At 37.4% G+C, this 17,268-nt stretch overlaps 1 protein-coding gene across 5 annotated transcripts in view; it reads left to right on the top strand.

The window, feature by feature from the left end:
* Positions 1-16,411, top strand: part of LOC131971219 (homeodomain-interacting protein kinase 2-like) — a 30,590-nt gene extending 14,179 nt beyond the window's left edge. Inside the window, exons 1-13 of one of the 5 annotated variants that reach the window (XM_059332543.1) lie at positions 7,524-9,004; positions 13,115-13,302; positions 13,396-13,587; positions 13,686-13,867; positions 14,070-14,193; positions 14,376-14,498; positions 14,627-14,713; positions 14,827-14,987; positions 15,100-15,174; positions 15,281-15,406; positions 15,572-15,664; positions 15,781-16,151; positions 16,259-16,411. In XM_059332543.1, coding sequence (XP_059188526.1) covers positions 13,129-13,302; positions 13,396-13,587; positions 13,686-13,867; positions 14,070-14,193; positions 14,376-14,498; positions 14,627-14,713; positions 14,827-14,987; positions 15,100-15,174; positions 15,281-15,406; positions 15,572-15,664; positions 15,781-16,151; positions 16,259-16,368 — 1,818 coding nt within the window. In that variant the 5' untranslated portion in view covers positions 7,524-9,004; positions 13,115-13,128 and the 3' untranslated portion in view covers positions 16,369-16,411. Of the gene's footprint in view, positions 1-7,523; positions 9,005-12,137; positions 12,537-13,114; positions 13,303-13,395; positions 13,588-13,685; positions 13,868-14,069; positions 14,194-14,375; positions 14,499-14,626; positions 14,714-14,826; positions 14,988-15,099; positions 15,175-15,280; positions 15,407-15,571; positions 15,665-15,780; positions 16,152-16,258 lie in introns of those variants that run through there. The other 4 variants (XM_059332546.1, XM_059332545.1, XM_059332542.1 and 1 more) reach the window with 4 other exon arrangements.
* The last annotated feature ends 857 nt before the right edge of the window (positions 16,412-17,268 follow it).

Here is a 17,268-nt window from a genome sequence, read left to right as displayed (position 1 = left end):
ATGATTATTAAAACAGTTCATGCTCTATTATGTGTTAAACTTCCCAAAACTCTTTTACTGAGCTTTGCTATGAATTTTGTCAAAAAAAACTGTGTATTCAACTATATATCATCTACACTAAACAATGTAAAATTGTCCATTGCAAGCAAGTCCATTCTCCACCAACCTTAAAACTGCATAAATGAAAATAACACTCAAGACAGAAGATCTAAGATTTTCACATGATTTTGTCAATTTTGTACATTTTAAAATACTATGTTGAAGTGTGACATAAAACTGTTATCCACAGAATAAGTGTCAAATATTCGGTAGTCCATTTCATCACCTGGTTTTAGTAAAGTCCATTCTCAATCAACCTTTACACTTTATGCATGAAAGTGACAGAGGAACCAACATTTTACCACAAAGAATCCACAAGGTATCAATGTTCAAAATGTACTTGATTTGCCAAAACATTCCCTCGTCAATTGCTGAGCTGTGACTCGATGCCGTCCACTTTCACAACGTTCGGAGCTCTCCTAGTGAAGGCCATTTTCAAGTCTTCATCCGTCAACTGGATAGTTGGGTATGGAGTGGCAGGAACTATTCAAAACCAGAAGAAAAAAAGACAAGCAAATCAGATTACCATGATAGCCTTTCCAATATAAAATGTAATTTTACACTATATAGAATAATAAGCACATTTATTATCTACCTTACTTGACGTTTATTGAATATTCTGTCTTTCTTTAGACATTGTATGGCTGAAATTGTTGGTTCTGATTAGAATGTGACAGTTCCCTTTGTGGAGTTCAGGCCCCATAATGTAAGATTTTAAATATTATTGTGCACAAATGCACTTGATAAGCATTTAATGAGCATTTAAAAAAATATAGTTTTCAAATTCAGTTTATGTTAGTACCGAAGAAGTAATTTACTGGGCAATTGAATAATGGTTGAAAGCTAACAATTATATGGGACCATCCAGACAGTATTCAGTGCAGCATAATTATCACTTTACTTACCTCTCACAGTATGTATGGAGTCATTATAGTAGCAAAATAGCTGCACATGCATACAAAATTCATAAATGCGCAATTCAATTTGTGAATGGTACAAGAATCTGCAAATGTGTACAACAGTTTGAGATGTACATTTGCAACCATTTGTAAAAATCTGATTACACACACAAAGATTGAGATACGCATTTGCAGATCTTTTGCTACTATAATGGGTTCAAACATGAAATGAAATATTTGAAGTGAATAAAGCATCCCTTTAATTTGAGATGTTTTGTTTTAAAATGTTTTTAAAAAACTTTTTTCTACCTACAATCTAAGGTTTCCTTAAATCAGGGGTCCTGTCAAGTATGTTTTGTGTTGTGAGGTAAACAAAAGATGCTTGCAGGATAGACATACCTTTCCAAGAGTAATAAAGCACTCAATGTTCTCCTTGAAGATGTGTGGCAAAAAGATGAGGGTTGCTCTGAAGTCGATATCTGCAAGACATAAGATATACTTAAAAAAAACAGCATTTATTCTATTTCCAACATTTTTTCTGATTCAAAAGGAGAGGTACAGGTCAGCTGTAACTCTGTAAACTATGCATTTGGTCCACTGCAATTAGAATATGCTCAATTATTTAACCAGATTTATCTTAAGTAAATACAAGGCACATTTCAATGTCCTTAAGATTAGGCAGCATTATTTTTATTATTTAAAAACAGTACCTGGTAGATCCTCTGTGAGAGCCTCTTGCCTTGCTTCCAGGTAGAGTTTAGACAGTAGGGATTCCCCTCAAGCCAGATTGAGAACCTTTGATACAATACAATACAATACCTTAGACATGCAAAATTAAAATTCTACAACAGTTAGCATTTCCTGTTGATATATTTAGCACAGCAATTTCAGAAACCACACCCCAAATACATATGTAAAGTACATTACCACTACTATTACCCCTTTCAGTTAATTGTTTATTATTGAGGTGAGCAATAAATCATGTCAATGTGGAACAGAGGCAGCAGATAACATTAAAAGTTTTGGGAGGCTGATTTCAAACAATGCGTTGGTTTTAGAGTGTGTTTTAAAGACAACTACACGTTTTAATGAGTGTAATTTTATTCATTTTCATTAATTTGTTGGCTTAAGCCCGAGAGCCGTGGGCAACATCGCCCCCTATACATGAAAAACATCTCAGGGTAGTTAAACAAGCACGAATATAGTCATATAGAGAATAGAGAAAAAACTATTGAAAAATACATTTGTAAACTGCTCCCGAGGCCACAAATGCCACTCTACATAAATGATTTATACATAGAAATGTAGGAAAATTTCTCCTTTCATTCATCTGCTGAAGCTGTCAGACTTATAGTTGTTGTTATATGTGAATATAACATTTGATACTGAATATGAAATTGAATATTTTCTTTAGCTAAGAAAATAAGTTACCCCAAGGCGCCATTTTACATTTAACCAACGGACCGCAGTTGTGCATAATGCTGATTTCACCCGAGTGAGACAAGGAACATTTTTGGAGGAAATGCCTCCTTTTATAAATATATGTACCTTTTATATTGTTCGACCATAGTTATTAAAGTTACTAAGTTGTATAAGCATTAGCTGCGTTAGCAGGCGGGCTATGTAACCGTTTTGAATTAGCTAGCGGCTAACGTGAAAAACGTTAGCACTCAACATTTTGTCACCTACCATTACACTGCTGTTACCTCTGAATCTCTGGGCTTCGACTTCAGTCACCATTACACCTGCCTCACCTCACTTCATTAGCAGGTCCTGGTTGTCCGCCGAATAATGTCCTGCTGGGACCAGAGGAGACATTTCTGGTAACGGTCGGTTTTGTCAAGTGTCAGTACAACAACCAATCACGTTTGCGCTACATTTGAAATGCACCAATCAAAAGCCGAGCTGTCTAAAGTACCCCAGCAACAGGCAAAGAGCTCTAGCATGTTAGCTTTTGCGAGTTGGCGCCGCGCCTGACGTCATGCGTTTTAACTTTGAATTTGAGACAAACACGTTAAACAAGCTGACTTTGTCCCGATTAATTTAACAGAAAAAAAGTGTTAATGACAAGCGGAGTAAACGCAGACTTACCTGAGAGTAAAGCTGTCAGCTGTCAAAACCTCAGGAGAGACATCCATGTAGATATATCCACAGCATCAGTGTCCGTTAAATGCTGGCCGGCCGCTTTCACCTTGCGCGTTTGACCTGCGCATGGTCTGTCAGGTAGTCACGGGGCTAATTTGAAATTAAACGTTTAGCTTCCCTGCGCTTTGTCTGCCAGGCTGCAGGTAGCTGATTTTACTGTGCATGGTTGACCGTGTGTGTGAATATCATAATATACAATATTGACTGGATGATTAGTAATTTTTCATACCTGCAAATCTGCTAACAAAAAACATTTTATATCAAGGCTACTCAAAAATGGTTAGAAGTTAAATTCTTTATTGAAGACTTAAGCAAACAGTGAAACCCTCACATTTAAAAAGTATAACTAGGCTACTGCTGAAGAAATATTTAATAATTATTTAAACAATAGTTAATATTTAGGCTACTGCCATTTGTAGAGCTTAACACAGTCTAGTGTACCCCAACATGTAGAAGAAAAGGTACATATATGTACCTTTCACCACTTGGGTACATATTTGTACCATAAACCATATATCTCAAAAAAATTATTTGCCTGTATTGATTACTTATTTTCTCAAATTTTGGCACGTGATAAACTGAGATATGATTGAGGTATAATGTGTCATCATTTGGGAGCTTGCCCTGCTCTCATTTTTCTTTTTGCTGAGACACTAGAAAAGAGACAGCTATAAGAGAATCTGAGAACTCAAATAGTGAGCAGTGAGAGACAGAACCATGTATATTTCTCACTGAGACCTTACTGAGATAGTGTTTCCAGGTAAGGATACCAAATTGAGACATATTTGAAAGTTGCACAATATGTCTCATTTGTCTCTTAAGTGAGATCAAGAAAAGAGACAACTGTGAGAGAATTTAGAGAACTTGCACATTGCTCACCTTGAGACTTATTTCTCAGGAGAGACATTTGAGAAGAATGAGAAAACCAGTTTGGTCTCGATTAGTGCTCATTTATGTCTAGGAGATGTAAATGTGACATAAAGGAGATCTCATCTTCAATTTTGCTTTGCTATGTACACCACCAACGTTAGCTAGATATTCACAGCTTAGCTAACGTTAGGTCGCTCTAGCACAGCATCAGCTGGAAAGGAGTGAAAGCTCATGGACGAGAAATAAAAACTAACTGATAAAAAACAAAGAGGGACGGAGGTAAACTCTGTAGAGCTAAACACACACTGGCCATGAACCTGATCATGCTTTTCTTTGTTTAAGTAGCAGGCTAGGCTAGCTGAGTGGCTAACCTCTTTATTTTAAGACACAGAGGTGATTATAAAAATGTTAAAACTGGAGTCTGCACCTGCTGGAGTCTGCACCTGAACTACTGTAAATGGAATAGTGACCAAGAAATCCATAATAACAAAAAAATATGTTGGACACATTTTAGGAAACGTGACAAGGTCAACAAGGAACGTAACACTGAAATGTCATAATCATTTTTTGTGTACCTTTTGTGCCATTTTCGGATTATTGATTTATGTCTGTTAGCCTACATTATAAATGGTGTTGAGTTGGTTGCTTAATGTGGGAATTTCACTAAAATCCAAACTAGTAGGGCACTCAGAGAGTGTAGACCTCCGCCAAGGCCTTGCCCTATCTCACCATTTATACAGTTCCCGTTCAGTGCCCAATTGCGAACTGTTATTTGGTTTTCCACTGCCAAAGAACTGGCTCCTGGCAGGGAAAACTGGTTCCACAGCAGCAACAACTCTTTGCTGGTCTTGAACCGCAAACTGCTACGTCAGGGGCTGGGGCGACGTTATCTGACCAACAAGACCGACAAAAACGTGTATCATTCATTTATTTGATTTTGATAAATATATACTATATTATTTTATTTTGAATAAAATAAATGCAAAGTCATGTGCTTTATTACGGTAAAAGTGATCATCTCTTACATTATTTATAATGTAGTTTATCAATTTCCACTTTAATATATTGTCTGTAAGTGAACCCGGGCTGGAGGAGGGTTTAAACAGGGCAGATTGGCTAAACATCAGTAAACTAACATGAGATGCATTGTTCTCTTGATGATGCATGGTAAAAAGTAATATGTAATTTACTATACTTGTGCCTCACTAGAAATGTTTTTGCCTTTTTAATTATTTGAAAAAAAATCATTTTGGCTGTACATATGGCATCCTTAAATTAGTCCATAATAAAGTGTGTAGCCAAAGTACTGCATATCCCAGAGGTTTAGCATTGGCATTATGTAAACAAACTGCTAATTAAAGGCTTACAATTATAAAACTGATATTGATATTTGGGAGTTACAATCAGGGGAAAGGGCTAGAAATATAACTCAATGAGAGTGAATTTATAATGATATATACACTGTGTGCACAATTATTAGGCAAGTGAGTATTTTAACCATATCATCATTTTTATGCATATTTTCCAACTCCAAGCTGTATAAACTTGAGTGCTTATTGGGTTTGAACATATCAGGTGATGTGATTTGTGAAATGAGGGAGGGTGTGGCCTAAGGAGATCAACATCTGATATCAAGGTGTGCATAATTATTAGGCAGCTTGTTTTCCGGAGACAAAATGGGCTGAAAAAGGTTTGAGGTTTGGTGATTGCATCATTTAACTAGAAAATTCCTAAAGAAATGTTGATTGTGTGCTTGCCTCTGGACCGTGACTCTCGTGGCTTATCAAAACGGATTAAACAGGGACTTTCTGCTGAGTACACTCACACCTCATACAAGTCTCTAGGACAAACGGTTCACTAGTTAGTAAAATGGGCGTGGCTTATCAAAAGGGGCGGGGTTATCAATCACCAGTTAAACAGGGACTCTATGCTGAGTAATCTGACATCTTATACAAGTTTCTAGGACAAACGGTTCATTAGTTAGTAAAAGGGGGCGTGGCTAATAAAAAGGGCGGGAATTTATGAATTATTGTTATGTAGAACTGAAAAGTGATGAACCATCATCATGCATGACAAGTTTGAGGCAGATTGGACAATGTATGGTCAAGTTATAAGGTCTCGTGTTTTATGAAGAAAGCCATGTCTGTTTACTTCGAGTAAACTGACAGTTATCAGTTAGAATGTCTGTGTTGGAGGAGGGGGGGGGGGCTTTGGTAGCTAAGCAACCACGTGGCCAGGTGGAGTCGACCAATCAGAGCAGAGCAATCAACTGAAATTAACTGACGATGGAGACAGTTCCATCGAAGTGAGCAGACAGAGGTCGACAAACTTGAAATTCTGGCCTCGAACAGAAAGCATTTTCGGCAAAACCATAATACCTATCATTGATCCGACTTCACTTTGAGCGTCCTGAGTTCTTCCTGAACATCTCCATATGTTTTTTTTTAAGAAAAATGAAAAAATAGCTTTGTTAGAGCGATTTAAAAAAACTGTTAAATTTTTTTTTTGAGAAATCTTCCTTCATTTTTAATATGGGAGCCGATGCGGCAGTTGGTGCATTTTGTTTGAGCATCTGTGCGTCCTGCGCCCAAACTATAACTCTGACAGCTTTACCAGAGGATTGTGAGTGAGAGGACAAATTTTCCTACGTTTCTATGTATAAATTATTTCTGTAGAGTGAAATTTGCGGCCTGGAGCGCAGTTTTCAAATTTATTTTTTGACAATTCTTTCTCTCCCTCTACACTCTGTTTGATGACTTCCCCACTCTAGACTCTCCATAGGGTTACATTGGGGGGATTTTTTGACGTGTTTTTGCCCAATAATTTGAAAACCGTATGTCGAAACCCTTAGAAAAGTCATAGCACACTTGTCATGGGCAAGCCGGTCAATTTGATACCTTTTTTGTGTATGTGTGACCAAAACTCTGGGAGGAGTAGTCGACCGAAAAAACACCACGGAAGAAACGGAAGAATAAGAATAAGACATAAGCCCACGGAATAACAATTAGTGTGCTTTTGCAAGCAAGCACACAAAATTAACTACACTGCCTGTTTTCACATTAGAACTAATGTTCACTGACGGAATGCAGAATGTTCCATCACACATGCTATGACATCAGAAACATTCTAATTTATGTGCGAAATCAACATTCTTCATTCTAATGTTATCCACCTCACAAGACAAAACCTCAGTCTGACTTCAACTTCTGAACTGAACAGTTTGATACAAATTCAAACAGCTCAACCTAAGTTAGCTACTAGACAAACTGCCCCATTCTGTATCTGACACAGGTAATTATTGTTTTGTTTTCTCTCTTGAATCAGATTGTGTGAACCTGTTACTTACAATTACACCTGGAAAAGCTAGTGAAATATTAAACATTAGTATTTCAGTGTTTATTAAGCATGTGGCTGCTTGTAAATGCCCCTAAACTTTTCTAGCACAGTGTACTTCAAAAAATGTTCATTTTTTTGTATAAACATTGTGTTATCTGATTAAAACAATTAAGGTGGAGCTTTTAAATACATTATTAAAGGCTTATTGAGACATTTGTTGCGACCCGAAAGAAGCAAAGTGTAGCCTGTGTGGGAATTGTAAATATCTGTTAAATATGTGACCATGTCTGACTGACACTTTGTTTTTAGTGAATTACTGCACTAAAATGCTAAATTGTTAATTATCTAACTTCTCTAACTGTTCTAGTACAGCATACTTCAAAAATTGTTGTACAAACTGCGTTATCTGATTAAAATCATAAAGGTAGAGTTTTTAAAAACATTATAAAATGCTTCTTGAGACAGAAAAACAATACATTATATCAATCTGTTGATATTTGTTGCGGCCTGTAAGAAGCAAAGTGTAACCGGTGTGGGAATTGTAAATATCTGTTAATATGTGACCATGTCTGACTGCCACTTTGTTTGAATTAATGAGTGCATTAAAATGCTACATTTTTAATTGACTGTAGGCAATTGAAAATAGTCTCTTTTGAATTTAACATATAAATGTGGAAAATCTCTTAGTTCGGACTGTCTAACCTTGACCCCTAACCTGCACAAAAGATAATTATCACATGGAAATGATTGAATTCAAATCTATATTTAACTCTTAACGCCAACAGCTCTACCCTCAACTATGTCCTCTTCTTTTTAACTCAAAGGTGTTTAGTGACATCTAAAAAGAGTAACAGTGCAAAGCCCCATTGTAAACACAGTGAAGATATATCATTATGAGCACGAGGTGCATTTTTCTCTTGATGATGCATGATAAAGCTATGTGTAACTTACTGAATACACTTGTCACTTTTTCATTATTTAAAAAAAATATTTGGGCTGTACATTTGGCATCCTATAATAAGTCTAGAATAAAGTGTCTTGCCAAAATACTGCATATCCCAGATGTTTGGCAGTGGCATTATGTAAACAAACTAACAATTAAAGGGTTACAATTATAAAATTGATGAATATTTGGGAGTTACAATTAGGGGAAAGGGCTAGAAATATAACATATAAATGTGGAAAATCTCTTAGTTCGGACTGTCTAACCTTGACCCCGAACAATAAACTTGAGTGCTTATTGGGTTTGAACATATCAGGTGATGTGATTTGTGAAATGAGGGAGGGTGTGGCCTAAGGAGATCAACATCTGATATCAAGGTGTGCATAATTATTAGGCAGCTTGTTTTCCGGAGACAAAATGGGCTGAAAAAGGTTTGAGGTTTGGTGATTGCATCATTTAACTACACTGCCTGTTTTCACATTAGAACTAATGTTCACTGACGGAATGCTGAATGTTCCATCACACATGCTATGACATCAGAAACATTCTAATTTATGTGCGAAATCAACATTCTTCATTCTAATGTTATCCACCTCACAAGACAAAACCTCAGTCTGACTTCAACTTCTGAACTGAACAGTTTGATACAAATTCAAACAGCTCAACCTAAGTTAACTACTAGACAAACTGCCCCATTCTGTATCTGATACAGGTAATTATGGTTTTGTTTTCTCTCTTGAATCAGATTGTGTGAACCTGTTACTTACAATTACACCTGGAAAAGCTAGTGAAATATTAAACATTAGTATTTCAGTGTTTATTTAGCATGTGGCTGCTTGTAAATGCCCCTAAACTTTTCTAGTACAGTGTACTTCAAAAAATGTTCATTTTTTTGTACAAACATTGTGTTATCTGATTAAAACAATTAAGGTGGAGCTTTTAAATACATTATTAAAGGCTTATTGAGACATTTGTTGCGACCCGAAAGAAGCAAAGTGTAGCCTGTGTGGGAATTGTAAATATCTGTTAAATATGTGACCATGTCTGACTGACACTTTGTTTTTAGTGAATTACTGCACTAAAATGCTAAATTGTTAATTATCTAACTTCTCTAACTGTTCTAGTACAGCATACTTCAAAAATTGTTGTACAAACTGCGTTATCTGATTAAAATCATAAAGGTAGAGTTTTTAAAAACATTATAAAATGCTTCTTGAGACAGAAAAACAATACATTATATCAATCTGTTGATATTTGTTGCAGCCTGAAAGAAGCAAAGTGTAACCGGTGTGGGAATTGAAAATATCTGTTAATATGTGACCATGTCTGACTGCCACTTTGTTTGAATTCATGAGTGCATTAAAGTGCTACATTTTTAATTGACTGTAGGCAATTGAAAAAAAGTCTCTTTTGAATTTAACATATAAATGTGGAAAATCTCTTAGTTCGGACTGTCTAACCTTGACCCCTAACCTGCACAAAAGATAATTATCACATGCAAATGATTGAATTCAAATCTATATTTAACTCTGAACGCCAACAGCTCTACCCTCAACTATGTCCTCTTCTTTTTAACTCAAAGGTGTTTAGTGACATCTAAAAAGAGTTACAGTGCAAAACCCCATTGTAAATACAGTGAAGATATATCATTATGAGCACGGGGTGCATTTTTCTCTTGATGATGCATGATAAAGCTATGTGTAACTTACTAAAAAAATATTTGGGCTGTACATTTGGCATCCTATAATAAGTCTAGAATAAAGTGTCTTGGCAAAATACTGCATATCCCAGATGTTTGGCAGTGGCATTATGTAAACAAACTGGCAATTAAAGGGTTACAATTATAAAATTGATAAATATTTGGGAGTTACAATCAGGGGAAAGGGCTAGAAATATAACTCAATGAGAGAGAGATATTTACACTGTGTGCTCAATTATTAGGCAAGTGAGTATTTTAACCATATCATAATTTTTATGCATATTTTCCAACTCCAACCTGTATAAACTTGAGTGCTTATTGGGTTTGAACATATCAGGTGATGTGATTTGTGAAATGAGGGAGGGTGTGGCCTAAGGAGATCAACATCTGATATCAAGGTGTGCATAATTATTAGGCAGCTTGTTTTCCGGAGATAAAATGGGCTGAAATTTTTTTTAAATATTTGTTAAATATGTGACCACGTCTGACTGCCACTTTGTTTGAGGTTTGGTGATTGCATCATTTAACTACACTGCCTGTTGTCACATTAGAACTAATGTTCACTGACGGAATGCTGAATGTTCCATCACACATGCTATGACATCAGAAACATTCTAATTTATGTGCGAAATCAACATTCTTCATTCTAATGTTATCCACCTCACAAGACAAAACCTCAGTCTGACTTCAACTTCTGAACTGAACAGTTTGATACAAATTCAAACAGCTCAACCTAAGTTAGCTACGAGACAAACTGCCCCATTCTGTATCTGATACAGGTAATTATGGTTTTGTTTTCTCTCTTGAATCAGATTGTGTGAACCTGTTACTTACAATTACACCTGGAAAAGCTAGTGAAATATTAAACATTAGTATTTCAGTGTTTATTTAGCATGTGGCTGCTTGTAAATGCCCCTAAACTTTTCTAGTACAGTGTACTTCAAAAAATGTTCATTTTTTGTACAAACATTGTGTTATCTGATTAAAATAATTAAGGTGGAGCTTTTAAATACATTATTAAAGGCTTATTGAGACATTTGTTGCGACCCGAAAGAAGCAAAGTGTAGCCTGTGTGGGAATTGTAAATATCTGTTAAATATGTGACCATGTCTGACTGCCACTTTGTTTTTAGTGAATTACTGCACTAAAATGCTAAATTGTTAATTATCTAACTTCTCTAACTGTTCTAGTACAGCATACTTCAAAAATTGTTGTACAAACATTGCGTTATCTGATTAAAATCATAAAGGTAGAGTTTTTAAAAACATTATAAAATGCTTCTTGAGACAGAAAAACAATACATTATATCAATCAGTTGATATTTATTGCAGCCTGTAAGAAGCAAAGTGTAACCGGTGTGGGAATTGTAAATATCTGTTAATATGTGACCATGTCTGTCTGCCACTTTGTTTGAATTAATGAGTGCATTAAAATGCTACATTTTTAATTGACTGTAGGCAATTGAAAAAAGTCTCTTTTGAATTTAACATATAAATGTGGAAAATCTCTTAGTTCGGACTGTCTAACCTTGACCCCGAACCTGCACAAAAGATAATTATCACATGCAAATGATTGAATTCAAATCTATATTTAACTCTGAACGCCAACAGCTCTACCCTCAACTATGTCCTCTTCTTTTTAACTCAAAGGTGTTTAGTGACATCTAAAAAGAGTGACAGTGCAAAGCCCCATTGTAAACACAGTGAAGATATATCATTATGAGCACGAGGTGCATTTTTCTCTTGATGATGCATGATAAAGCTATGTGTAACTTACTAAAAAAATATTTGGGCTGTACATTTGGCATCCTATAATAAGTCTAGAATAAAGTGTCTTGGCAAAATACTGCATATCCCAGATGTTTGGCAGTGGCATTATGTAAACAAACTGGCAATTAAAGGGTTACAATTATAAAATTGATGAATATTTGGGAGTTACAATCAGGGGAAAGGGCTAGAAATATAACTCAATGAGAGAGAGATATTTACACTGTGTGCTCAATTATTAGGCAAGTGAGTATTTTAACCATATCATAATTTTTATGCATATTTTCCAACTCCAACCTGTATAAACTTGAGTGCTTATTGGGTTTGAACATATCAGGTGATGTGATTTGTGAAATGAGGGAGGGTGTGGCCTAAGGAGATCAACATCTGATATCAAGGTGTGCATAATTATTAGGCAGCTTGTTTTCCGGAGATAAAATGGGCTGAAAAAAATTGTAAATATTTGTTAAATATGTGACCACATCTGACTGCCACTTAATTTGAGGTTTGGTGATTGCATCATTTAACTACACTGCCTGTTTTCACATTAGAACTAATGTTCACTGACGGAATGCTGAATGTTCCATCACACATGCTATGACATCAGAAACATTCTAATTTATGTGCGAAATCAACATTCTTCATTCTAATGTTATCCACCTCACAAGACAAAACCTCAGTCTGACTTCAACTTCTGAACTGAACAGTTTGATACAAATTCAAACAGCTCAACCTAAGTTAGCTACTAGACAAACTGCCCCATTCTGTATCTGATACAGGTAATTATGGTTTTGTTTTCTCTCTTGAATCAGATTGTGTGAACCTGTTACTTACAATTACACCTGGAAAAGCTAGTGAAATATTAAACATTAGTATTTCAGTGTTTATTAAGCATGTGGCTGCTTGTAAATGCCCCTAAACTTTTCTAGTACAGTGTACTTCAAAAAATGTTCATTTTTTTGTACAAACATTGTGTTATCTGATTAAAACAATTAAGGTGGAGCTTTTAAATACATTATTAAAGGCTTATTGAGACATTTGTTGCGACGCTGTAGTACAGCGTACTTCAAGAATTGTTGTACAAATTGCGTTATCTGATTAAAATCATAAAGGTAGAGTTTATAAAAAACATTATAAAATGCTTCTTGAGAAAGAAATACAATACATTATATCAATCTGTTGATATTTGTTCCGGCCTGAAAGATGCAAAGCCTGTGTGGGAATTGTAAATATGTGACCATGTACGACTGCCACTTTATTTGAAGTTAATGAGTGCACCAAAATACTTGTATTGTTAAATACGGTATTGTTAATTACCTGTAGGCAATTGAAAATAACATTGTGTCCTTGCTTTCAGTTATCTTTGCAGAAATGGAAACGAATAAACCACTAGTAAACACAATCTCAGACAACTATAAGATCCTGAAAGTTCTGGGACAGGGCTGCTTCGGACAGGTCGTCCACTGTCTAAAACAGGACACAAAAGAGAATGTAGCTGTGAAGGTGTTAAAACTAAGAAATCAGCAACATGGGAACCAGAGAGAGGTGAGCTACTTTTGGACACTGTCTGAGTCATTATAAATATGTGTTATTACATAAACTGTTGCTGACCATTTCCAACTTGTTGATTCTCTCCAGCTGCGCATACTGAAAAAGCTCAGATGTTTGGACCCTGAGAAGAACAACATTGTCAGATGCCTTGAATGGTTCTGCAAGATCGACCGGACCTTCATGGTCTTTGAAATGCTGGACATGAGCATCTTAGATTACATGCGGCTGACAAACTTTGCTCCTCTTCCCCTACACGGAATAAGGACCATCATCCAAGATGTATGAACACAGCACCAAATAGATAGTAAAATATATAGCATTGTTCAGTTTTCCAAAGTGGTACATCCTTCACATTCTGTGTTTGACTTTACTTGAAGGTGGTGACGGCATTATCTGCGCTGAAGGGATTTGGACTGATCCACACAGACTTGAAATTGGACAACATCATGCTGGTGGACCATCGGAGACAGCCCTTCAGAGTGAAGCTAATTGACTTTGGCTTAACTCTTGAGAAACCTGAAGTCCATCCTGGACTTGGTGTTCAGCCTCTTTGGAACAGGTAAGACCTTTAGACATCTTTATTAGAATTGTTTGGATTTACGTTTCCATTCAGTTAATGAGATAACGATACTCTTTGTTGGTCAAATATTGCTTCACAGCACAGTAGTATGTATTCAAAACCCCAGAAACCCCTTCATACTATGCTTTACCCTAGTTGTATTTTTATGGTTTTAAACATTGTGTTGTTCTTCCACACTAAGGGCTCCTGAAGTCATTGTGGGCTTCCCATTCAGTGAGGCCATCGACATTTGGTCTCTTGGCACAGTGATGGCAGAGCTTCTCCTCGGCTTTCCACTTTTCCCGGGGCAATATGAGTATCAGGTGGTAAGTACCAGTTCTGTTTTGTTTCTACACCTTTCCCAATGCTATATTGTAGTAATAATGAGAGGTGATGCATTTTAAATACTTTGGCTTCTCAAACCGCAGCCACAACAAACAAATGCAACTTTGACCTTTATCTTCATTATTAGCCATGGATAATAATATTTTGCTGTGTTTGACTGCAGCTGAGTTTCATCATCGACCTCCTGGGTGATCTTCCAAAGAGAATTCTGGATAGAGGATTAAATACTTCAACGTACTTCAATGCGAAACACAAGTACTTTGCGTTTTTGAACTGGGAACTCATGGTATAGTATTACAGCCGTTTTTGACTTCACTAACCAAACATAAATTTTACTCAACAAGATAATTTGTTGTTGGTATAAATATGTCATCTCTGAAAAAAAATCCTCATGCAGATTTTGTCTTCTTTTAGAAGCCATTTCACTACGAGGCTGTGACGGGACACAAGATGGTGGATAGGAGGAAGTACAGGTTTTCCTCTCTGGATGATTTGAAAACAGTAGGTTGTCAAGTAGATGCTGCTTGCAGAGGAACACATAAAATAGTCCATTTTATGAGCGAGGAAAATTTCAATTTAAATCTTTTCTTCTTTTTTTTTTTTTCAAAATTTAGTCGAGCCAGCACACAGCAAACAGCGCAGAGGCTGCTGATAGGAAGGATTGTGTTGAGCTGTTAAAGGAAATGCTTCAGATGGATCCCAAGAAAAGGATAACCCCGAGCGAAATCCTGCAACATCCTTTCATACTGGGGAGCTACCCCAGGCCCACCAGTCTGTAAGTGTTTCTGTATATTAGGCCTTCTTCTTGGCACACAGGTCATGAAAAACCAGTCGGTTACAGTGTGCAATTTTTACATGATCATTAAAGCGTATATTTATCCTTTTAGTAGCAGTAGTATTGCAGCCTGGCAGAAACAATCAGTCAGCAAGAAAAACACTGCAGAGACCAAGACTAATGACAGGTATGTGATGGTTTATATATTTCTTTTGGATTATGTGGTAGAAAGGAGCATTTGCTCTCGAACAACAATATTTATTAAGTGCATGCGTCTTTGTTTTTCTCTTTAGAACCTCTCGTACATTTGAACCCTCCTGTAGATATACAATGGAGCCGCCCCCAGGTGTCATCATGGTTCGGCCAGCTGAGAAGACCATTTGGAGGGAAGAAGCCACCAAACAGAAGAGCTGCATCAGGTAAGATCATTTAATCTGGCTAATAATCCTTCAAATAAGGGCATAACTATTGAACACAAACAGGACAGTACATTAACAGTGTGTTTCAGTAGTAAGCATCTTTAATTTTAGGTTAAGTTAGTTAAAATGCTACTTTTGTTCTTAAACATGTGAACCCTCCTGTAGATACGCCATAGAGCCCACCCAAGGAGTCATTATGGTTCGGCCAGCTGAGAAGGCCATGCAGGAGTTAGCCCCCAAACAGAGGAGCAACAATGGGTAAGATCATTTCCTCTGGCCACTAATCTTTCAGCTCAGGGTAAAAAGGGTATGGATCATTTTAATCTTTCATGGACAAACAATGACTCTAAATATATCTGTTTGTGTACGTGTAGACCCCAGGCTGTGGAGGACCAGAAGACCGACTCTTCAGAAGGTAAGTATGATAGTGAATGCACACTACAAAGCATCAGTGACCAAACCTCTGTTTACAGTCTCACATCGGAGTCCGACACTAGCAGTGTCACAACAAGCCCATCTAAGGACAGTGACATCCAGACCATCTTCCTGGATTCTCCCGACACCGTTTCAACGCAAGACTCGGACAGCACTGACTCGGACAGCACTGACTCGGACAGCACAGACTCGGACAGCGAAGACTCGGACAGCGAAGACTCGGACAGCGAAGACTCGGACAGTGAAGACTCGGACAGCACAGAATCGGACAGCACAGACTCGGACAGCACCAACTCAGCAGTCGTCCTTGGTAAGAAAATAGCGTCTTCTCGTCTGCATTGGCTTTCCACTCTGCATTCACAATAACTCCTTCAAAGTGGACATAAGCACTGACAACTTTATACTATATTTTTGCAGAGGTCAGTGAGCCCAAGAAGAAGAAAGAGAAGAAAGGGATCCGAAGATTCTTCTCCACCTTGAAGAGGAAGTTATTCTCCTTCTGCTGCATAAGTAAGGTAGACGATTGAAATGGTCTGAAGGTTTTGTAGTAAAACTCACGGCTAATACATACTCCGCAAGAACAGAGAAAAGTACTTTCGTGGCTGAGTGATTCAGCTATGCCCACTAGTTAGTTCCCATACAGGTACTTTTGTAGCGGCTAACCAACGGAGTTCGAATGTGACAACAGACCAACACGGCAAGCAGTGTTGCCAACTTAGCGACTTCGTTGCTATATTTGGCGACTATTCAGGCCCCTCGAGCGACTCTTTTTCAAAAAAGGGACTAGCGACATGTTTGAACACAGAGTTGCTCGTAAGTTTACTTGGTTCTAGCAAACCTTCGGGCAACTCAGGAAGGGAAAGCAGTGCTTGTCTCAAGCTGGGTTCAGCGGGGGAGGAGACCTGCTGACCAGAACTGGGGATGTCGTCAGACGGTGGAAAGAGCACTTTGAGGAACTCCTTAATCCAGCCAACACATTCTCTGTGGGGGAGGCGGAGTCTAAAGAGTCAGGGAAAGACTCATCGGTAATCCTGGCATATGTAGCCGAGGTAGTCAGAAAGCTGCCCGGCGGCAAGGCGCCAGGGTTGGATGAGATTTGCCCTGAGATACCAAAGGCTGCTGCCCCCGCGACCCGAGGCAGGTACTTTCTGACCTAGAGGGAAAAGTACCTAATGGAAATGTGCCTAAACTTGTTGTCTCTCCCAAGGCTGCAAATACAGAATTATATAATTTTGTTCTTGCAGCCCTGGAAATTTCTCTGTTCTTGTGGAGTATGCAAAGGGCTTCACTCATCAATTGCACGAAACCCAGCTCAGATGCTCAAGACTTTTACTGCAAAACCTTCACAACTATTTCCAAGGGCAGCATGGAAGCCCAGCCATTGCTGGAGCTGCACAGATCGAAGGTCTTTAATTGATTAATTAATT

This window comes from Centropristis striata, chromosome 5, assembly GCF_030273125.1.
Source record: "Centropristis striata isolate RG_2023a ecotype Rhode Island chromosome 5, C.striata_1.0, whole genome shotgun sequence".
NCBI classification, from domain to species: domain Eukaryota; kingdom Metazoa; phylum Chordata; class Actinopteri; order Perciformes; family Serranidae; genus Centropristis; species Centropristis striata.
This window is presented reverse-complemented; position numbering and strand designations above follow the sequence as displayed.